This window comes from Bombina bombina, chromosome 6, assembly GCF_027579735.1.
Source record: "Bombina bombina isolate aBomBom1 chromosome 6, aBomBom1.pri, whole genome shotgun sequence".
NCBI lineage: Eukaryota > Metazoa > Chordata > Amphibia > Anura > Bombinatoridae > Bombina > Bombina bombina.
The window spans coordinates 1,035,705,521-1,035,729,414 of record NC_069504.1 but is presented as its reverse complement, the minus strand read 5'-3'; the positions used below and the strand labels follow the sequence as shown (position 1 = coordinate 1,035,729,414).

At 36.6% G+C, this 23,894-nt stretch overlaps 1 protein-coding gene across 2 annotated transcripts in view; it reads left to right on the top strand.

Annotated features, from left to right (window-relative positions):
- The first annotated feature begins 1,506 nt into the window (after nt 1-1,506).
- Nucleotides 1,507-23,894, top strand: part of UBLCP1 (ubiquitin like domain containing CTD phosphatase 1) — a 162,346-nt gene continuing 139,958 nt past the window's right edge. For both annotated transcript variants that reach the window (XM_053718777.1, XM_053718776.1), the window contains exons 1-4: nt 1,507-1,802; nt 20,676-20,767; nt 21,035-21,120; nt 22,399-22,514. In XM_053718777.1, the coding sequence (XP_053574752.1) occupies nt 1,622-1,802; nt 20,676-20,767; nt 21,035-21,120; nt 22,399-22,514 (475 nt within the window). In that variant the 5' untranslated portion in view covers nt 1,507-1,621. The remainder of the gene's footprint in view (nt 1,803-20,675; nt 20,768-21,034; nt 21,121-22,398; nt 22,515-23,894) is intronic.

Here is a 23,894-nt window from a genome sequence, read left to right as displayed (position 1 = left end):
TACACGCATCGTAGGGATGTTAAGTGTTGTAACTATCTAGTTCTTATAATGGATATTGTTAGAATGTTAAGTGCATTGAGAATATTGTAACAATTGAACAGCTCTGTATTGTAACCATTGGTATTCACATTTTTGTTTTTAGTATACACCGCGGCCGGTTGCCATGCCGACGCTCTGACATGCGCAGTCTTGCGCACAGGACGCCGGGTGACTTCCGGTATCGCGGTGATAGTCGGTGGAGGGTTTAAAAGAATTGAGGTATGTACACTATTGTAAAGTCTGAGGACGAGGTTAAAATCCTCGAAACGTCACTTTGTTAAAATAAAGCTGTGAATGCTTTAAAGTATAAGTCCTGGTGAGTGCTCTCTTTTTTGGATATTTGTGAAGGCACACTGCGGCATTGGATGCACCCTGGGCAGTTGAACAGCGGAGTGAGTGCAGAGTTCATTTGGGATTTTATATATATATATATATATATATATATATATATATATATATACACACACGTCAAGGGTTATTCAGGGATTCCTGATAGATATCAGTGACAATGTAACTATCGCTAATTTTGATTATTTTTTGGGGGGACATAGTGCTACTTGTACTTATTGCCCTATAACTTGCAAAAAAAAAGCATGTAAACATTGTGTATTTCTAAACTCAGGACAAAATTAAAAAACTATTTAGCATGGGTGTTTTTTGGTGGTTGTAGATGTGTAACAGATTTTGGGGGTCAAAGTTATAAAAAGTGTGTTTTTTTCCATTTTTTCATCATATTTTATATTTTTTTTATAGTAAATTATAAGATATGATTAAAATAATGGTATCTTTAGAAAGTCCATGTGTGGGTACAGTAAATGAGTAAGAGGAAAATTACAGCTAAACACAAACACTGCAGAAATGTAAAAATAGCCCTGGTCCCAAACGGTCAACAAATGGAAAAGTGCTGTGGTCACTAAGGGGTTAAATTTGATTTAAATAAAAAATATATGATTTTATTTTTGCATTTATTTTATTTTTTAACAAAAAATACCCAGCCAGAAGCCAATGCAAATGAGGCCATATTTTCAATAATTATTTAGTAATATGCTTTGATTGTTCTGGCGGAATAGAGTGGACGGAGTTTATGGAAACTATTGGTAACTCACCAATGGTAAGGGTGGGCAATATTAAAGCTGTTGTCCCTAGATTTCCACCCTCAAAATATTTTTAGCTTTTTTTACCATGAAAGGGAATCTTTTGAACTATTTATGTTTACCTGTTTTTTTTTTTTTAAATACGTAGTACACTCCTTTAATTCATTGGAAAAATCAGTATAATAGTAGTGACGATACATTATTTTTTAGTCTCCTGAATATTGCATTTGTAATTAGCTGTACGTTATGGATATGTAAAACTAAACAACTCAACATTGCTCCAAAAGCTTCCGTTGCATACATAGTTGTATGCAACATTGCTATGACAACGGGCACGTAAGATTGACGTATGTGTACGTCACCCTTACGTCGCTTCCGGATTGTCTTACTTTGTGTACTGCCGTACCGGTGTTCTGTCGACTCTTCATGGCAGCGGTCCTTGCGAAATTGTATCTACATTCTCAGTGAATATCGTGCCTGGAGTCTATATGGCAGAACAGCTGGCTGCTAAGTCAATGACTTTATCTCTGATCATTAAGTGGGGCGGCCAGGAGTTTTCGCTGTCCGCCCTCTCCGAGGATGACACGGTACTGGATCTCAAGCACTCGCTCAAGAATCTAACAGGGGTGTTACCCGAGCGCCAGAAACTACTGGGCCTCAAATACAAAGGTGACTGTGGCCATATAAAGGGTTAATCAATTGGTTGCCAATGATGTGACTTTTGCCCATGAGTGGCACATGGGGTGGTGTTAACACCTCAGTGGCCATACTAGTAAGTGGCACGTCAAGGGTTAACAAGTTGTCTTCCAGTGAGTTGTTACATCAAGTGGCATTCAACGGCTTAATAAGGAATTGGCCCCCCATAAAAACATAAATGTGCCCCTTCTCTTAACATGAATGAGGCTCCATTGCACTTGAGAGGATTTTCTATTCAAGTAAGATACTCAATTGATGAATCCTGTATTACATAAATTATTTGTTTAACCACTTGGTTGCCAAAGAGGGATTACAAGGCACCTTTTGGTTCACAAGAAGGTTCTTAGTGAGTGTATAGTTGAGGGAAATAGTAGCAAAGATAATTTCCAAGCAACAAAGCCCCTTGCATTAGAGTCCTGATGTTCAAATCCTCAAATTGGCAGAAGTAGATGCAGTATATACTCCAATCCATTATTTCTACTCATGCTCAAGGCATACATTAAAACTTGACAAATAAAATGACCACAATCTATGATAGTTGATTAGCTACAATCTTTCCTAGTCTTTGTTATACCCTATATCCACCTCCTTTGTTTTCATCCTAGCATTAACTGCAAAAAAAATATTCTGTTGTGCATATTTTTGCATGAACATTTTTTTAAATTATATCGTAAATTCAAATATGTGACCATCTGATAGTTATCCTTTTACCAACTGGCTTATAGGAATACCTATAGCTGTTTTAGATGTCAAGGGCAAACCTCCCCACAAGCTCTGAAATACCCCTTTAACCGTTTCTACCACTAAATATTATTGAATGCACTTTGCATTTCTTTGAAAATAATTTCATAACTGTCCCATTTTTCTCTCTTACTGATACAAGCTACATCCCCATCCTTGTTTCTCTTCACCTGTAATTCCATTCTCCTTGACATCTCTATGTAATCATTACCTGCAATGCCTATAATTTGCTTAAAGTCTGTCTAATCATGTCAGCAATGTGCTGGCACATTTACACAGGCTTCCTGCATAAAATCTCCCATTTGTCCTTTTTAATACAGTTTAGGTTCTCTCTGCCTGAAACAGAGGAGCGAGTCTGTAAATGAAAATAGAATTTTGGGATCCTTACATATTTACTGCTCTGTTATATTAGAACACATTGGGGGTGTGCATTAGGACCCTTCATGAGGATATGAATGCGGAAATAAGCAGCAGCTCATTCCCTTTGGATATTATCGTAGCCGGTTTGATTCTTGTAAAAGATCACCACTCTAAAGATCTAGATTTGCTCAGCTCTTAGTATGGGGTCTTTTATAGGAATCAATCCGGCTGCGAAAATATCCGAAGAACATGAGCTGCTGCTTCCGTATTCGAATCCCCACAAAGTTTCCAAATGTACTTCCCTAGAACACACATCATGATTCCTCTGAACTATATTCTCCTAGTAGTGAATTCAATGCTTAAGTGGACTCAGCTCTCTCTATGTTTGTGGTAAAAAGTTTTTAAGATTGAGCACAATCATTTTTTTTCTTCTTTAAGTATTGAGATATACAACACCCTCAATGTTTTGTTGTGACCAGAAATTGTCCTCTGTGAAACACTGCATTTCTCTTTCAGGATTCAGACAAAGCATACATAAAACAGTTTCCAGTTTACTTCTCTTATCAAATTTGCTTTGTTGTAATACTATTCTTGAAGAGGATACTTAGGTAGGCAACATGCACAACTAGAGCACTGTATGGCAGCAAGCTGACTCTCAGTACTACTAATCTAGTACTCTTGCAAATGTATATTTGTAATGAAACTGCTGCCATAACTGCTCCAGAGATGTTCTCACTTTTAAACCTACTAACCTGCTTTTTAACAAACTATACCAAGAGTACAAAGTACATTTGATAAAAGAAATTCATTTTAAAAAAAATAATATATATATATATATATACCGGTGTCTGTCTATATATGTGTGTGTATGTATATATATATATATATATATATATATATATATATATATATATATATATATATATAGGATAGGGTGTTTTGGCTTGCGCTGTGTATTATGCAAATAGTTATTTTGCCCTATTAAAAAATTCCTCCTGATGTGTTTCAAAGGCAGCTTGGTCTGGAAATTCCACTATCATCAATGGAACAAATAGTAGTGAGGGAAGCGTTTTAGGGTTCCAAACTGTAGCGCTCGTAGAATGGAGGAAACATAAACAAAAAAGCAAATTATGGTGCAGTATGAATATACCAGATAACAGTATAGAAGAAAAGACTCCGATGCGAGTAAATAATAGAACCAGATATCCTTTATTGGAGCACAACATCCAGTGTCAGTGCTAATATAAAAAAATCTCAATATGGTGTTAATTGCTTTTCATGCAGAGACTTGCAATGGCTTTTTTTCACAAAGAAGATTTTGATGAATGTCTTTTTGCACAAATGTTAGAAAGTCACAAAGTATGCCACTGTGAAGTTCCGTTTGCACAATAACTGTAAATGCAGAAGGTGAAAAATATCTGATCCGGTGCTGTATATAAATAAGTAGTTTTGGTTCTTCTTAGGTATTTCACTTGATAGGATGGCGCTGGATTCACTTTTGCTGTGAAGCACTTCAAAATTTGCGATCTTGGGCAATGCTGAATTCCAGCAGTGGCATTCTGCCCGCCAGGGGCGAGCTGCGGCTGACAGGGGTGTGTATGTCCGCAGCTTGATAAATCAACCCTTTAAAGGGACACTAAACCCAATTTTTTTTTTCTTTTCTTTTATGATTCAGACAGAGCATGCAATTTTAAGCAACTTTCTAATTTACTCCTATTATCAATTTTTCTTCGTTCTCTTTCTTTCTTTATTTAAAAAGCAGGAATGTGATGCATAGGAGCCGGCCCATTTTTGGTTGAGAACCTGGGTTATGCTTGCTTATTGGTGGGTAATTGTAAACCTCCAATGAGCAAGAACTATCCATGGTGCTGAAAGTAAAATGGGCTGGCTGCTAAGATTTACATTCCTGCTTTTAAAATAAAGATAGCAAAATAATAAAGAAATAAATAATAGGAGTAAATTAGAAAGTTGCTTAAAATTTGGGTTCAATGTTCCTTTTAATATGCTTTCAATCTAATCTGATGTATACTAAGCATATCGTGAAACAAACTTTGTCTAACAAAAAGCTATGAACTACAGGTTCCAGAAGGAATGGTTGTAAATCGAAACCGTTGTAAATTGAAACCCAGTTTATAATGTAAGTCAATGGGAAGTGAGGGAGATAGGTTCCAGGCCCCTCTCAAAATTATCATAAGTAACACCTAAAACATTTTTAAAGCTTTGTAATTAAGACTTTAAATGCTAAACCGCATTATAAACCTAATAAAATAATCACACAGCACAGAATAAATAATTAAACTTAGTTAAATGAACAAAAACGTTTGCTAAACAGCATTATAAACCTAATAAAATAATCACACAACACAGACATCACTTGCATTTTTCTGCAAATAGTTCTTTCTATGCATTCCAATCTGAACTGATTTATAGACAGGAAGATCTTGTTCCTTTGAAATCTGCTCGATAGCTCAGGTCTGGTTAAACTGATTAATTTCAGCTTGCTTTGCTGCAACACAAGCGGACAGCTCTGCCTGCTGACTTTTTTAATAAATACACTACTTCTCAATGCTTTTCAATAGCAGTCACATGACTGGAAAAAAGGTTGTTATTCTGAAACGGTGTAAATTGAACCGTTGTAAAACGAGGGCCACCTGTATATACATTTGCAGACAATCCTGTAATGTTTACATTTGTAGAGATTGTTATAAAGTCACAAAATGATGTTTCCTAGGAATGCTGCATTTCTCAGTTAGTAAATTATTGAACACTACTATTGCTTTCATTTATTGATTTTGTAGTCAGAGCATTTATTCTGTTTTTTTTTTCCCTGCTTGTTAAAAGGGGCCAGGAAATGCACTCTATACTTTCAAAGACTCAAGGAACTTTAAAAAAGACCACCTCTATAAAATGAGCGAATTTTAGAACTGATAGCTTTCTTTCATTTGTTGTTTTTCGATTCTGCCCCATTGGGTGCACATTAGCCTTATTTAATTAATTCAAACCCTGTCAACAGTATCTCAAAACTTGTTCCTAATTAAAAATGTGACTGAAATTACCAAAAACAAGTTAAAGGGACATTGTAATGCAAAAGTGACATATTCTAGTTTGTTAAAGGGCCATAGTCATCAAAAAATGATATGCTCTAATTTATTAGAGCAGGGCTTGACAAATCAGGGAGCCAATGGCTCCTAGAATGTTACCCCTGGCTCCTAACTTTTTGGTTATCCTCCATATAGCTATATACAAAAACCACTGTCTGGCTCCTAAATATTCTTAGAGGCTCCTAAATTTTAAACGGATATGTCAACCCCAGCATTAGAGAATGTAATTTTAAGACCATCGACCCTACACTTCTTTGAAGGGCTGCAACTAACGATTATTTTCATAATCGATTAATCGGCCAATTATTTTTTCGACTAATCGGATAAAAAAAGAATCAATAATTGTATATTTTAAGTATTATCCACATACTGAGTGTTACAAATATAAACTTCAGACTAAAACTTTGCATTAACACAACTGTTTGTCCAATTTTTAATCAGCAGAGAACAGTTTTATAATAAAACAAAACCAAAAACTAGTGATGCACCGAAATGGAAATTCTGGACCGAAACCGAAAATCCGGGATGCACTTGGCCGAAAACCGAAATTGATACCGAAAATGTATTTTTTCAAATTAGTTTTTTTAGTTTTTTTTTTGCATAATTAGAGCCAAAAAAAGTAACACACTAAAATTGGATAAAAATATCTTAAAACAATAATATGCTACACAATAATTTTACCAAGAAAAAAAAAACAGGCAAAAAATAATGCCATTTTCGACCAAAATGTTTCTGCAACCAAAATTTTGGTGCATCCCTACTTAAAACAATTATAAATATCAATATACTGTATTATTCTTCATTTAGTTCTATGTAACATAATCATATTTAACAGTTTTTTTTTTTTACCAATTATCCAAATAAAGTATAATCCTAGAAAACTCATTATATGCAGAACAGTAAGTGAAGTAATACACTTAAACAGCAGCTCTAGGCTAGCATCAAATTTGAAATATGCTACACAATAATTTTACCGCAACTAACGCAAAAAAAACGAAATGGCCAAAAATGCCATTTTCGGCCGAAACTTTCTGCGGCCGAAATTTCGGTGCATCCCTACCAAAAACTGTTTGAAAAGAGGTAGAACTAGAAAGAGTTGGACTATCACTGTTAATACCATTCTGTTATTCACTCTTTCAGAAACTTTGCATTGAAATGCAAAAATCTCAACATGTCCACATGCTTCTGGCGAAGGCTAGTTCTCTGTTTGCAGCTATATTTCCTGCAGCAGAGAAAAGGCACTCAGATGGTGTTTAGGTGCTTGAGATGTATAAGTAGGGTTTCACCAAAGTGGGATATTTATCTTTGTTAGCTCTTCACCAGTGCAAAGGGTTTTTCACCTTGGCAAGGGGCCTCTCAATAAAGTAACCCTTGACTTCATTTTAATATAAAAAATATATTGAATATCTGTATGCAATGGTAAATAACCAGCTATAATGTTAGGGGAAAATATCTAGTCCGCTCTAAAAATAACAGATATATACTTATAAAGGTTAAATCTGGTACATATCACAATTAAATAAAAATATAACAAAACAATAAAAAAAAAAATCAAAAGCGCTAAGGACTGTATATAAATAACAGGACAAAGCCTTACACATTTATTTATACATTACATATAATCAGCAATAGCAAGCTAATAATTGTGCAGACAGATAATAGTGCACATTAATTCAAATAACTCCCATCAATCTAGGGGCTAGGTGTAAATAACAAGCTTGGCACTATATAATGAAAAGCATAGTTCCAAATCACCTGATGTAATATAAACAATCCAACTGATGACTATTATATCTGGGTTGCACATAAGCTAGGGGTAGTTGTAAATGTATACTGTCCTGAAAAAGTGAAAGGTTAGCCGTCTGTAAACGTCCTTTAGGCTAAGGACATAACCATAAAACACAATACCATGTGCAGGAGTTCATTGGAGTGAAGCAGCTGGTGTTGTGCACAGACAAACTAATTGCAAACCAACTAATCGATTATGAGATTCGTTGACAACTATTTTCATAATCGATTATTATCGATTATGACAATTAGTTGTTGCAGCTCTACTTCTTTGCTATTAACCCCTGCAAAGAGGTTAAACACATGGTAGTAGAATGTTGTCAGCCAAGTGGTATTATGAAGTAATACACACAGAGAGAGGCATGCTCTCAGGAACGAACAACCAGCTTGTTCTATGTTCACTTGTTCTATGGCGATTTACCACCTGGGTGCAGCTTCTTTTTAGTCCAGTAATGCTTTTCACATAGTAGAACGTTCCTGTAGTATATCAGTCTGATCCTGCCTCATTCCGACAGTCCAGGACCAAAGTACCAGACAATTAATCTCTGAACAAGGAACATGGCAACCCAAGATGATCATTTTGGCCGTCATTGGTCCTCGTCAGTGAGGTGCAGCCACATTCCTCTGAGCACGGAGACTACATCTGATTAACAAGAAAAATGTATATGGAGGAGCGCTTAAGCTGAAGGTGTATAGAAGATAATTAATAAATACAGAAGTAGATAATGAAAAAGTGGCTATGCCAATTTATTAAAAACTATAAAGATAAAATTATGAGACTAGTCATACATATAAAAAGTGGTTATATGTCTCAAACAGTTATATCTGTCTGAAATTTGATTACTAATAAGCTGTCTCAAATTTGAGTACTAATATTTATATCTCAAAACTTTTTGATAAAACACCCTCAGTGTATTATCAGTATTATATATGTACCCTACACTTTATTACAAGTGATACGTTTGTGCACGGCACACTGAGCACAAGTCAGTATTGCATATATACCTTTAAGGTAAATAATATCATCAGGGTTTGACTTTTTATTAGAATTTTTTCACCATTATATTTTATCTAAGATTCCTTTAGCTTTCCTTAGCGCCCTCACAACCCACCCACTATTCACTACTAATTTGGAAAGACAGAAGGATCTTTTCTTCTAGTGAGGTGTTTGGAATCTCATATTTCCAGCGCTCTACTCACTCACCCATATAACAATTAGATACAAGGTAACCACAGAGGTAAAACGTGTATTTATATAACTGTGTTGGTTGTGCAAAACTAGGGAATGGGTAATAAAGGGATTATCTATCTTTTTAAACAATAAAAATTCTGGTGTAGACTGTCCCTTTAAGGGAGACATAATACACACAGAGAAAAGCGTACTCTCAGGAACGAACAACCAGCTCAGTAACTTGTTCGCTTGATCTTTGGCGATTTACCACCTGGATGCAGCTTTTTTTTAGCCCAGAAATGCTTTTCACAGAATAGAACTTTCCCGTATTATATAAATCTGATCCCGCCTATTAAGGGGCAACCAGATGTGAACTCCTTGCTCAGTGTGTTTAGAGGAATATGGTTGCACTCCACTGACGAGGCCCAATGAAGGCTGAAACGATCATCTTGGGTTGCCATGTTCCTTGTTCAGAGATTGTCTGGTACTTTGGTACTGGACTGCCGGAATGAGGCGGGATCAGACTGATATACTACAGGAAAGTTCTCTGAAAAGCATTACTGGGCTAAAAAAAAGATGCACCCAAGTGGTAAATCACCATAGGACAATCTAATAAGTTATTGAGCTTGTTGTTTGTTCCTGAGAGTGCGCTTCTCTCTGTGGGTGTTATGAAGTAGCCAGCTGGGGGCTGTAACATAACATTTGCAGCTATCCGAAGCACAAATCGATTTCATAATTTAATATAAATTTATTTAGTGATAATTATTGCAATAAAATATTGAACAATTTTAATATTAGCTAATTTTAGCTTTATATTGACTTAACTTAGCCGGGTGGTCAGTAAGATCATCCGGGTAGTTAAGGTCCTGGGAAAAACACTGCTGCTGCTCGGGACCCATTGAGTATTGCTGCTCTCAAGTAAAAAAACTGGCACTAGACTAATCACTAGTAACACATCTGTTAGCTGCTGATTGGATTGGCAGCGGGTTTTGCTCTGGAACCGCAGTGTTCTGCATGTCCAGATCAGCACTTCTGCTGTGTGTTTTGTGCCTTTTCAGGGGTTAAACACACAGTAGTGTAGGGTCCATAGTCTTTAAATTACCTGCTCTAATGAAAAGCATATTATTTCATAAGGTGGTGAGAGTCCGTGTTCCATTATGCATGGGGTGACAATTCCTACCACTAGGAGGAGGCAAAGATTTACAAACTCTTAAGAACACTTCATCCCTCCCACCTCACTGTTATCTCAGTCTAATTTTTTGCCTTCCAGGAGGTGGGTGAAGAAATTAGGTGCTGCTAAATTTTCTATAAAGTGGTGCTCAGACTGATTTATGGGCCAATTTTCCTCTCAGAAAACTACTACTGAGGATCAGAGGGGACATTGGAGTATGGAGCAGTGACACAGCTACTACCAGTGTAGAAGTTAGTCACAAGCCTACCACAGGCGTCGGAGGGACTTGACCAAGAGTCTTCCCCTGTCACTCCTACTTTTATATCCTCTGCTGTAATATGCTCAGCTGGAACAAAGTACTCCTTAGAGATGGTAAGCAGTGGTCTGGGTGCTGGACACGTAAGTATATTATTAGCACTCACATAGCCCACAGGCTATCAACAGTTACAGTTTGTAATTGTACATCATAGCCAGGGGACTTTAAGTTAGCAGAACACTTTTACCTTATAACCAAGTATCTGAAGTATTCTCACACACCGATTATTATACCTGTACCTATGGGGCAGCTGGGACCTATGTTTTTGAGAGGGTACTCGGGTTCTTATTTTACATTTTGGTGTACTGTGCCTTTATTTTGTTGAGCTATCGTGCTATTTAGCGCTCCTACAGAGGCTCTGCTTAGCATATAGGATTTTTTTACTCAGAGAGCATCAGTTCACCTCGCATAGCAGGGGGAGCCGATGCACAATTCACTGTTATTATTTTATGAGTGCTCCAGAAAACAATAGCGCTGTGTGGATTTTCCCGCCTTTCTATACTGATCGGAAATGCACTACCAGTGCACCCTCCAGTTTACTTAGCTGGGAATTCTTATTCCGGTTAGAGGGAATCCTCCTTATAGAGATGTAGCACTGCCGGGGGTTAAAATATTTTCCCGCCTCTCCAGAGCCCCTCCTACTCTCTCCTTCAACACTAAGGAAACGCTGTACAGTGCGGTCCGTGTGTCGCTAAGGACAAGGTAATTGTTCAAAATCTTTTCAAGAGCCTGGGTATCTCTTGGTGCAAGCAGGGGTTCTCATGTTCTCCTATTACTTGCTGTCATTTCCCGTTTATTGTTACTTTGTTTTATTAGTCTCTTAAAGCCCTAAAAGTTCACATCTGTACTTGTATTGAACTGCTTGTGCTTTATTTTCTATCTCTGTGTGCTGCCCCAAGGCAGAACATACAGGGATCTGAGATGTCATCGCAGAAAATGCAGCATGTCTGCAGAAAGAACAGGACACATGCAGGAACTGTTAGTTAGCGATTGAACTCTTCAGACCTGCTTCACATTAGGCTGTTCTCTTCAAATAGAGCTGTTCTCTGGCTGCACTGTGTAAGTTTTCCTTATCACAGTTCCTCCAGAGCAACGTGCTATTTGAAGTGAACAGTCAAATATTCAGTAGCGCTGCAAAGTAGTAGTGCATTAATTGACTGGCTCTCAGAGATCGTTTCAAGCCCGTCCCTTAGACTTTCACAGTCTGCAAAGCTGTTTTTTTCTGTATGTAAAATGTTCGTATAAGCAATGCACCTTTTTTTTATAGTATATCTGCAGCTAATTTGCAATGCAATTTTCAACTACAGCACTATATTATAAAACTTCAAATATTGCTTTATTCTCCAGTTAACTAACACATTACAATCAAACTGGTGCCTTAGTGTAACTGCCTAATTTAAAATTGAATTTAATCTAAAAATGAGCTGCAGAAAGTTTTTCACTAAAACAAATCTCATCGCAGAAAGTGAGAAAAAGTTCTGCCTCTGGGGTGTGCTGTCTACCATTGTCCCCAATTCTGAACTTCTTTTAGAGGATAGATCTGATCATTTATTTAAATATATTTACTGTCATCTCCTGTTAGTCCTACAGCTCAATTATGCAGCCATTTTATGGCTCTTCTCATGCACTCTAATAGACAGTCTAATGCTGCTATTGCCTCTAAAGAACTCTGTCCTCCCTCTGTTAGTGCAGTACAAGGGAGAGATTTAAATTTAGCTCCTGGACTTAAATCATTTGTGCACCATACTGTATCTGAGAGGTTGGCGGCCATGCCCCCTCCAAGAAAGTGCAAGAAAGTTTCCAATAAAGTTATGTTGTCTGACTTACCTAGCACTTCTGAATCTCTTAAGATCAGAACAACTAAAAAGTTACTTACAGATTTAGATACCTCTCAGAATCATCTTCTGATGCTGGGGTGTTTTCAGATGACCAAGGATCATTATCAGATCAAGATTCTGGCTCTTCTCACTTTATGTTTAAAATGGAACATCTGAGAACTCTTTTTAGAGAGATCTTAGATACCTTAGGGGTGCAAGACCCTAAACCCACTGAAGGAAAAAAAGCAAATGGATTACATTTTTCAAACTGGCAGTGAACATCTATTCCTTTAGAGGACAGTATCTTCCAAATACCCAATGGACAAGAAATTAGAGTATTTCCTCAGGAAGATTTTTATTCAACAGGATTATTTGTTAAAGCCGGCTGCTTGAGTGGCAGCTGTGACCAGTTATCAGATCAGAAGTTAGATGAAGATTTTCATCACCATCTTAAAGGGACATGAAACCCCAAAAAAATATTTCATGATTCAGATAGAGAATACAATTTAAACATCTTTCCAATTTACTTCTATTATCTAATTAGCTTCATTCTTTAGATATTTTTTGTTGAAGAAATATCAATGAACATGGGTGAGCCAATCACACGAGGCATCTATGTGCGGCTACTAAGCCTATCTAGAAATGCTTTTCAACAAAGGATATCAAGAAAATGATACAAAATAGATAATAGATGCAAATTGGAAAATTGTTTAAAATTGTATTCTCTATCTGAATAGTATAAGAAAAAAATGTGGGTTTCATGTCCCGTTAAGCTTCTTCGTTCTTCTTTCGGTCAACGCTTTCCTCTGTGGCACCGTTGTTGGCATTATCAAACTTAATGCAAAACATATGGTATTTGCTGTTTTGACAAGACGTGCCCTGTGGCTTAAGTCTTAGTCTGCTGACATGGTTTCCAAATCTAAGCTCTTATCACTTCCCTTTCAGGGAAAGATTCGGTTTGGGGCTGGTTTAGATGCCATAATTCCTAGAGTTACTGGAGGTAAGGGAGCTTTTCTCCCCCAGGACAAGAAATTTAAAGGAAAGAATAAATCTCAAAATCGCTTTTGTTCATTTGGTCAATCAAGGAACCAAAGATCCTCCTCTGCAACTCAGAAACAAGAATCTTCCACATCTTCCTGGATGTCTAATCCTTCCTGGAACAAATCCACAACCTCAAAGAAACTGACATCTTCCTCTAAATAAGCATTAAGGTGTGGTCCACGATCCAGATCCTCTTCTGGTAGGTGCAGATTTAGCCATTTTTCATAAGACCTTGTCTCGATCCCTACAGGATCCTTGAATTCTCAACATAGTATCTCAGGGGTTCAGAATGGATTTCAGATCAAGTCCAGAGTAAGATTTTTTTTTTTCAGTCCGATGTTCCAAAGAATCTGTTCGACTGCTCAAGCCTTTTTTCACTGTGTTTGGGAATTAGAACTTAAAGGGACATTCCAGCCAAAATTGGAAACAACATGGATGCATTTCATTTTTGAATAGAAGCATTTTTGTAATATACGTGTATTAGGAAAAATGCTTCTAATAAAAGCTATAGCTGCTTCACATGTGTATTTATGTATGCAATGTGCACCAGCATTTTAAACACAGCACTTGCTGAGAGTGCCTACGGTGCTTGTATCATATATTGACTCAATTTGTTAATTGCTGACATGATACAAGCCTCACTGGCTATCTGAGCAGCCACAGTATTTAAAATGCTGGCGTACTGAGTATATAGCTATGCTTCACGTGCAGAGAAAAATGTTAATACTTAAACAGTAATAACTTTTACTAGAAGCATTTTTGCCAGTGCTTGTATATTGCAAATATGTTTCTATTCAAAAATGTAATTCATCTATGTGCATTTACATTTTGACTGGAATGTCCCTTTAAGGGAGTTAAGGTTCCAGTTCCGATTTCTGAACAAGAACAGGGGTTTTACTCCAATCTGTTCATAGTTCCAAAGAAGAAAGGAACTTTCAGACTCTTTCTATATTTGAAAACAAATTTTTGAGGGTTCCTACATTCATGGAAACAATTTGAACAATTTTTACTCTAGTACAAGGACAGTTTATGTCTGCAATAAATTTGAAAGGACCACTAAACACACATTGTAAACTACATGGTTTTGAACCTTCATATCTGAGATTCATTTTGCAATGAAAAATGCAGCTTTCTTTTGTCAAATGAGTATATTGTTTTATGTTAATTACACTGATTTCCCTTACCTTAAAATAGTTTAGCACTGATTCAGCTTACAAGAATGCTCCTATCATGATTTTTTATGCCATACTTATAATCCACCTTTTACAAACATGTGACTGCTGAGAACCTTAGGGGGGAGGGGGAAGTAAACAAAAGCTTACATAAATTGCCTAAAAGTATTAACCCAAACCTTCATGAGAGAAAGTGAAACAAGCACATTTTTTAGATGTATTTTACAGCAAAAGGTAGCAAAATAAATTATAAATGTATATTGCAACAATGTTTCACTTGCAATAATGAAATATATTATAAGTTGTCAAGTTTAATGGTCCTTGAAGGATGTTTACCTTCATATTCCTATTCACAAAGATGATGATTGGTTCCTTTGCTTCGCATTTATGTTAAAACATTAACTTTATAGCTCTACCATTTTGTTCTAACTATGGCTCGCTATTATCTGTAATTCGAGGTCAGGGAGTTTAGTCTCCTCAGGGGACAAGGTTACCAATAAACATTCTAGAAATCCGGGCTCTTTAAAGCTGGCCTCTCCTAAAAACAGAGACTTTCCCTCATTTCCAATCAGACAATGTCACACCAGTGGCATATAGGCATATATCAATCAGCAAGGGGGAACTCGCAGTTCTCTAGCAATGAAGGAAGTAGCTTGTATTTTTTCTTGGGCAAATCATTGCACAATCTCAGCCGTTCACATTACAGTGGTCAGGAATTGGGAAGCAGACTATCTATCGTCAATCTCTACATCAGGAAGTATTTGATCAGATAAAAGAACGATGGAGTCTCCCAAAGGTAGATCTCATGGCTTCTTGTTTGGACTACAAACTTCCCAGGTACATTGCGAGATCTGGAGATCCACAAGCACAGGCAGTAGAAGCACAGCTCCTTGGTCATTTAGGGTGGTCTATCGGATCAAACAAAAGCAATTGTCTGAATTTTGATTGTACCAGCTTGGCCACCAGAACTTTGTTTGCTGGCCTCATTCAGATGTCCAGTTTTTCCCCGTGGTCTCTTCCTTTACTGCACAACCTTCTTTCTTAAGCCCATTTTATCATCAAGATCTCAAGTCTCTCATCTTTAAGGCTTGGAGATTGAATGTCTGATTCTAAAACATTGAGTTTTTTTCAGAAAAGTATGTGGAAACCTTAATTCAGGCCAGAAAACCTGTAACTAAAAAAAAAAAATATCACAAGGTTTGGAAGGTTTATCTGCCTTGATGTTAAAGGGACATAAAACAGGTTGAGATCTGTGCATATCCTAAAAGGGCTATTTATCCACCAATCAGCAAGGACAACCCAGGATGTTCACCAAAAATGGGCCGGCATCCAAACTTACATTCTTGCATTTCAAATAAAGATACCAAGAGAATGAAGAAAATTTGATAATAGGAGTAAATTAGAAAGTTGCTTAAAATTGCTTGCTCTATCTGAATCATGAAAGAAAAAATTTGGGTTCAGTGTCCCTTTAAGAATGACTAGTTTGGGGGAACTTCCGGGAGGCGGCCATGATAGGTCGCACATTACCACTCTGCTCCAGCCTTTGCACTGTTTTTCATTAATATAACACTCTAGATGGCTCATCTACCTGCTATATAACCTGATTTCTATGAACCTAAAGATCCTGCTTTAGCTGAGCCTACAAACTTGCAAAAGAATGTGATCTGGAGCACCCGGAGCATACAGTGAGGCTACGGCCTTCCCTTCACCCCCCCGGCGAGGTGCGCTCAGGCCTTGTCGTTAGGCAGCACATAGTGCTGATCTTAAAGCTTTTTACACCTAATCTGCCTGTCTACAGATCTACACAACTGATCATCGCGTATGCTGCAGGCATTCTACGGGAGCTGAACCGTTTGTTGGCAGAACATCATGCTGCATTTGAAGCCATCTTATGTGGAGTATTAGAGCCTGCGGACCATCAATTGCCCCACACAACTGCTCAGACGGAGCCTGCTTTGGCGAAGCAGGAGACTGATGGCACCCTCACTAGCAATCTAGAATCCTGGAGCCCGCTAGCAACCTCTAAAAGTATGCTGGAAAGCCGGGAATGTGCCTGTGTGAATTCTGCAGAATCGGACCACCTAACTGAGCGGCAAGACAGTGGCGGGCTGGCCCAAACAGGAGAACATATAGCCATTACAGGGGTGAGCCATCTAAATAGCATGCCGCAGCAGAAGCTTTTGGTACACGCATCAACGTATATTTTGGCTGGTAACTCTATCCGGACCGCTCTGCACAGGCGGTTGAAGGGACTATGTCTCTCTCAGGTGCCGGGTCTGCCTATTAGTCTCTCTAATGCAATCATCTTACATTGGCAATGGGACCCTGGTGGTCGGACTGTGACTGCTGCTAATAAGGGTGACAGGAATGGGCAGTGACTTGCTGCACGGTGTTGCTGCAAATTAAACTGTCATTCTGGGAATACCAAGTCCAGCAGTGGTGTGGTCATGTATTATAGTGAGGTTACTCTCTGCCACCATGTTACTATACACTGGTAGTACACTCATTATCATTTATACAATGTGTGTGGACCCCCGGTACGCCCTCAGATTTATTTACTTAACACTTTAAGGGGTCACAGTAGCTCTCACTGTCTCCTTGGGGGATCTCAAGAACATACCATGGAGGTTATGTCCTGCTGCCAGCGGCCGAGGTAGTGGGATGTTTACCTAGTTTTTCCCCTCACTAGCCCCCTACAAAGCTTTAATGTGAGCTGACATTGACTTTGGAACACACCCTAGGCATGATCTGCTACTGACTAGAGGGTGGCTGAAACAAATGATTTTTGTATGTAGCTTTGAAATAGAGATTTATTTATTTTTTTTCTTGTGGCAGCCTTGTTTATAACTCCCTCTCATCTGTTTAGTTTCTATGTCATACCCAGCCATGGTCTCTAAGTGTTTATATGGCTACACCTACTATTTCATTTTAAATTACTACACTATAATTGAGATTCTTTCCTTGTGATAGCCTGGTTTATAACTTCCTATTAACTGCTTAATTTCTATATCATATGATGTTTTGGTCTCTAACTTACTATTTCTCACTTAATATTAAATTGTTATACTTTAGCCACAGTTCAGGCAGAGTTATACCTATAAGTTTCTTTTGATAAAAATTATCCTACCTTGTATTTCTATATGAGCTGTTATTCCCTATATATAAAAGAGGCTCTCATGTAGAGATCCAAAAGTGGTCTCTCTCCTAGATATAGCCCCCTGTTTAAGATTCAGCATCTATTCAAAGGGTCCAAGAGTGGCCCCTTCTATCAGTTTGGAGGCATGTAGCATATTAGGCATCACCTTGGTATAAGACATTTTCACATTAACCTCTTAGAAGTATTATATGTTATTGTACTCAATTTTATGACATTGTGTTTTGTCCCTTTTTATTTCATGTATGCCTTTTTCAGATCCTCAATAAAAATAAAAAATAAAATAAAGAATGACTAGTTTGCATTCATTTTGAATTCCTAGAATCCTGGAATTCATGCAAGAAGGTCTAGATAAGTGGGTTTCTGCCAATAACTCTATTTATTGATGATTCTACAAGGTAGTAGATGACCCTTTACTCCATGCATGAGAGCAAAACAAGTGGTGCTGTTCCTTACATTTTGAATTGTAGTGCTCTAGTTTTTTCTTTCATTTTTGGGTCCTCGTAAAGCATAAAAAGTTTCAGCTTCATGGTTATAGTTCATGATTCATAAAGCTTACTTGGAGGCAGGTAAACGTTTTACAGCCCACTCTACCAAATCTGTTTCTTCTTCCTGGGCTTTAAAAAAGTGAGGCTTCTGTTGAGCAAATTTGCTTAGCAGCAACTTGGTTAACTTTACATACATTTTACTAAATTTTATCATTTTGATGTTTTTTTCCTTCCTCAGAAGCGGATTTTGGTAGGAAAGTACTCTAGGCAGCAGTGTCAAGAAAATAGGTTCCTACCTTCTTCAAAAATCCCAACAATTCCACAGCTTGGGTTTTAGTTCCCTTGTGTAATGGGTTGTGGGCTCTTACCACCGTATGAAAGAAAACAAAATGTATGTTTATGTTTCTTTCTTTAATGGTCCACCCCCGCCCAAGTTATGTTAAGTTTTTTTATTTTATTTATTGAAGACAATACTATTTTGCACCATTTTCCCTGCTTTCTCTTTTCCTACCTTGCTTTCTATCTTTCCTGCTTGGCTATACGTAAGACTGACATACCAGTGAGGTGGGAGGAATGACGTGCTCTTGAGAGTTTGGGAATTAATCTTTCCCTCCTAGTGGTGGAAATTGTAATCCCATGCGTAATGGATCATGGATTCTCACCACCATCAAATAAATTAATTCATCAGGTAAGCATATATTTAGTTTTTTAAACTATTTAAAACTTATTGACCAGCGCAGAAGATAAACCACACAAGCAATCAAAATACAGAGGTTCCCCCAAAAAAGCCTAAGAATAGAATTGGTTTGCAAAAAGAAAGAATATTGATTGCACAAATCAATGCTTAAGGTGACAGATGGATAAAATACCCTTTACTTTAAAATGGGTAATATGTCAAATCCAGGATATAACATAACCTTGTTACCAAGCTGATAATAAACGGGATTTAATTGTTAATTCTCTGTATCCTAGATTCTATGGGTCTGTTATTCTTACTTATATAGACCAAAAGATTTAGATATAAAATGTGGCAAATTATATATTATAACTAAGTATTAAAATGTGACAGTTTAAAAAAAATAAAAATACAAACCCTACACTGAAACTGGTTAACCATAAACGTTTCAAAAAGTAAACATAAAAACGTCACAAAATACAATCTTCACAGAATACGTTACAAGATACAATTGGGCAAGTTGATAATACATACAAATGGATAAAAATTTGATAAAAATAAAACTGATGAAAGTACAAATTAAAAAAGAATAATCCAACAGTACGTGTAAGCTTAGTCCATATAGTCTCCCTCAGAAATCGTTTCCTGGTTCTGTTAATGGGAAACAAGAATCCCTTAGTGCAATATCGGCAGTGTAGTACAATATATGTATATCTAGGGATTCAAAAGTCCGGCTCCTAGATACCGTCCTGTGGCAATTATCTTCCCGTTGTAGTATACAATTGCCTTAGACCTGCTTACAGTTCAATGATCCACTCGTATAATAAACAAACAGCTGATATATTATATTAGTAAAGTCAAAGCTCACTGGCATATGGTCTAATCTAATGGTCTGATCGTACAATGCAAAAACAGACCTAAGATCTCTACTATCATGAGCCGTTACCACGCCGTGAGCGAGATAATTAGGACAGGTAATTAGGTTTGTGTTTATTAAAACTGTCACATTTTAATACTTAGTTATATCATTTGCCACATTTTATATCTAAATCTTTTGGTCTATATCTATATAAGTAAGAGTTACAGACCCATAGAGTCTATATTTAGTTTTTTTGCATTGCTATTGTCTAGTTACCATTGCTCTTGTAAACTAGTGGTAACATAAAGCCTCTTCATAGATTTCAATAAAAATAAGGTTTTTACCAGTCTACAACAGCAATGGACTGTTTAAGCCCTCTTGCAGCAGGACTTAAAGTGATGGTAAACTTTAGCTATTCAAATGCCATAAATATAATCTTTGCATTTAAAAAAGTATATGTGTACCTTTTTTTTTTAATCTGTGGAAAGGGTTAAATCCGAACCTATGGTAATGTTTCTATTACAATGTTATGCCGGTCCACTGGGATCAAGTTTTTTTTTTTTTTTATGGCAATTCCAATGAACATCCAATCAGTGTGTGTGTCATGTGACACTCTTGAAGTCCAGCCCCTTGAAAACCCTTAGAAAGCCTATGTAGGAAATGGGTGGGACTTCTCTCTATATCACAGCCCAGCCAAAAGAGGAAATGAAGGGGGGGCGGAGGAACAGAAGATACTTAGTAGGATTATAAATCTTGTACTATACAATAGATATACGCTATTTAAAAAAATATAATTATGGGGTTTTGCTTGTACACTAATATATTTTTCATTGCAACATTCTTAAAGTCTAAAATTTTCCATCACTTTAACCTGTGTGTTTAACAACTTTGTAGGGGTTAAATACAGTTATAAACATTAAATAAAATATAATTAAAATCCATTTTGCTAAGTAATTCACACTTTTTTTTATTATTATTATCTCTGTCCTAGGTAAACCAGCTGATAACCACTTAAAACTAGGTGTTCTAAAACTTAAACCAAATACCAAGATTATGATGATGGGAACACGAGAAGAAAGTTTGGTAATATGCTTTCAAATTTTAACCTACCTTGCTAAATCATAGTCTAAATCATAGTCTGGTAAATTCCTTTCTATCCATATCTTTACGTTTGTCAGACACAACTGCTTTATTGTTATAATCTTTTATTTGAGTCACTGTCTTTGTACCTAACATTAAATCAATATCTGTGATAAATAGTTTTAAAGGCTAGTTATCCATCAATTTTGTAAAGGAATAAGATTTCATTTGAGACAAGCAGCCAGTTAATGTTGTCTTTTGCTCTTACAGGAGGAGGTGATGGGTCCCCCACCTGAAAATGATGATGTTGTAAATGATTTTGATATAGAAGAGGAAGTCGTTGAAGTTGAAAATAGGTATGATGAATGCACTTCTTACTCATAAATCTTGTGAAGACCAGACCTCAGTTTGTATCTGTATAATCCATCAAACCAGAATGAATCATCCAGTTTTAGTAACCCATTTGTGCTGAAGCAGTCTAACACTTTAAGCCCCGTCCAATGGGGTTGTTCTTAGGAGAGGAGCTGATGCAGTTTTCTACGTTCTGTTAGCACATTATGCTAAGTATGTTTTACTAAATAGCCCAGAGGCAGAACTTTTCTTCACTTTCTGCGATGAGAGATTTAAAAATAAAAAAATCTGCAGAATATTTTCAAATAAAATTAAATTTTAAATTAGGCAGTTACACTAAAGCACCAGCTCAAATGCAATGTGTTGATTGACTGGAGATTAAAGTAACATTTTTAAAATGTCTCACATAAATGTGTTTCTTTTTCTGTTAATCTAACATCAGGTAGAAATATAGTAATAAAAAATGTTCATTACTCATAAGAACACCTTACATTCAGAAGTCACAGCTTTGCAGATCAGGAAAGGCTAGGGGGGGGGAGAGTTGAAAAACCCCTGAGAGCCAGTCAACAAAAAATCCTCTGCAGCGTTGCTCCATATTTGATTGTTCTCTTCGAACATCACTTTGCTCTGGATGCACTGTGTTAAGGAAATCTCACACAATGCAACCAGAGCACAGCTCTGAAGAGAACAGTCAAATGTGAAGCAGTGCTGAGTTCATGCTTGTGTCCCCTTCTTTCTGCAGACATGCTGCATTTTCTACGATAAGGTCTTAGATCACAGCCTGGTCTACCTTGGGGCTAAATAGTACAAGTCCTTCCCCCTACTTTGAGATGAAGATACTTTCTGAAGTCAAAGATCATCAAAATGGCCAAAACTACAATAGGAGGTCTTGGTACGGATTTGGAGGGTAGCAAATGCAAATATACTTCACTTTACAGAAAGGGTAAATAATGCTTGGAAATGCTGACATTTAATTAATGGACAAAAAAAAAATCATATTAAAAACCTACATACTTACTTTTAATTTCCTGTAATTAAATAAAAGTTATGTTAATGGGGTATTTTTTTTTTAAATTAACTCCTTTTAACCCTCACTTATCTTGTATGCCCTATTCTACACTCAGCAGGACCGGACTGTGAAAAATTTGAAACAAAATTGTCTTTGAAATGATCAACTTGTTAATACACACAGAATGCCAGATACTTGTACTAATTTATTTGAACTAAATGATTGTGTTAATTTGTTTTTCTTAAATTTATTGCAAAACTTTAATACTGTCTAGGGAAGAAAACTTGGCCAAAATCTCCCGACGTGTTAAAGAATACAAAGTGGAAATTCTTAATGCTCCTAGGGAAGGGAAGAAACTGCTGGTATTAGATGTTGATTACACACTGTTTGGTAAGTGTTTTTTTTATTTCTATTTTATTAAAATGCCAATGTTAATTTAACATATTAAGCATTGTTCTTCACCGTTCATTCAACATAAATTAATGTAATGATAATTTGTGCAACAAATGTTAAAAAGTAATCTTAGCTAATTTTAGCCAGGTGGACTATTAAAATCAGCCCGGTGGTGTGCCCATTGCATAGGTCCTGGGGAGAACACTGAAAACCAAAGGTATAGTGCAGTACTGAATGGAAATATTTATAGTAAAGTATCAAGGCAAGGAAGTGCTAGAAGCATCGTTCAAAAAGAAAGTTAAAGGAATAGGAGGGTTAAAATGAAGAGAGGCAATCATTTGAGCCTAGTAAAATGTACTCGTGTTTTTGGTAAGTAAATCAACAACTTTGATGGAATCACCTGACATACTATGTAGATGTCCTGACTTGCTCTTGGACATGATGTGCAATGATTCAAGATTTGCGGAGAGATTACAAATTTTGCTCCAAACTCCTGCAGTAGGCAAGCAAAATTGAAATTAAATATTTAGTTTGCTTAGGAGTTCTCTTGATAAAGGAAATCAGATGTACATCTAAAACAATTACAATACAGCTGAAGCAAATGTAAGTAAGTTGATCTTTAAAAGCAAAATCTGTCCTGTGGGTATTGAACCCAGGACTGCTGCCTTATATTGCTGTGCGTTGCCTCTGAGCCACAGGTTAGCCTTAAAATCTGTTTCTTTACTGAGGTATGTAAGGTGCTAGTCTAGTCCTTACATTATTGTATTGGTTTTAGAAGAACTGCAGAACAACTCACATCAATAGAGTCATCAACTGTCCAAATGGACTGTAAAATTATCTTTATTTTAAAAATTTAAATAATATATAGTACATCGGTCTGCAGTGTTATCTTATTTGCCCATGTTTAGCTAGGCAAGTTTTGTTTAGATAGGGGTTTTGCTTCTGCATTACCAAAGCGAAGTCTGTATTTAAAATCTGCACATAATTTATAAATTTTCAACTCGTTAAAGCTAATCTGCATTCAGCATCTTTCATTCTCTTCATCTGAACAATTTCTCATGGGAAAAACAGAACCTGGAGCTTATGTAGTGAAGTTTTATTTTTATATATATATATATATATATATATATATATATATATATATATATATATATATATATATATATAATACACACATTTTGGCTTGATGAAGTGGGCCAGATTCAATAAAGTTTGTCTTACAAAAATAAGCTTCTTATTTCAGCGTTACCAAGTCTTTGGAGGTACCCAGGTCATTCTTTTTTTCAGGAATAGGAGTAATCCGAGCTGTTTTTTTTTAACTTGACTGATGTAATTTCATTCTAATTTACAGTACAAAATGGAAAAAGGAAGGTGAAA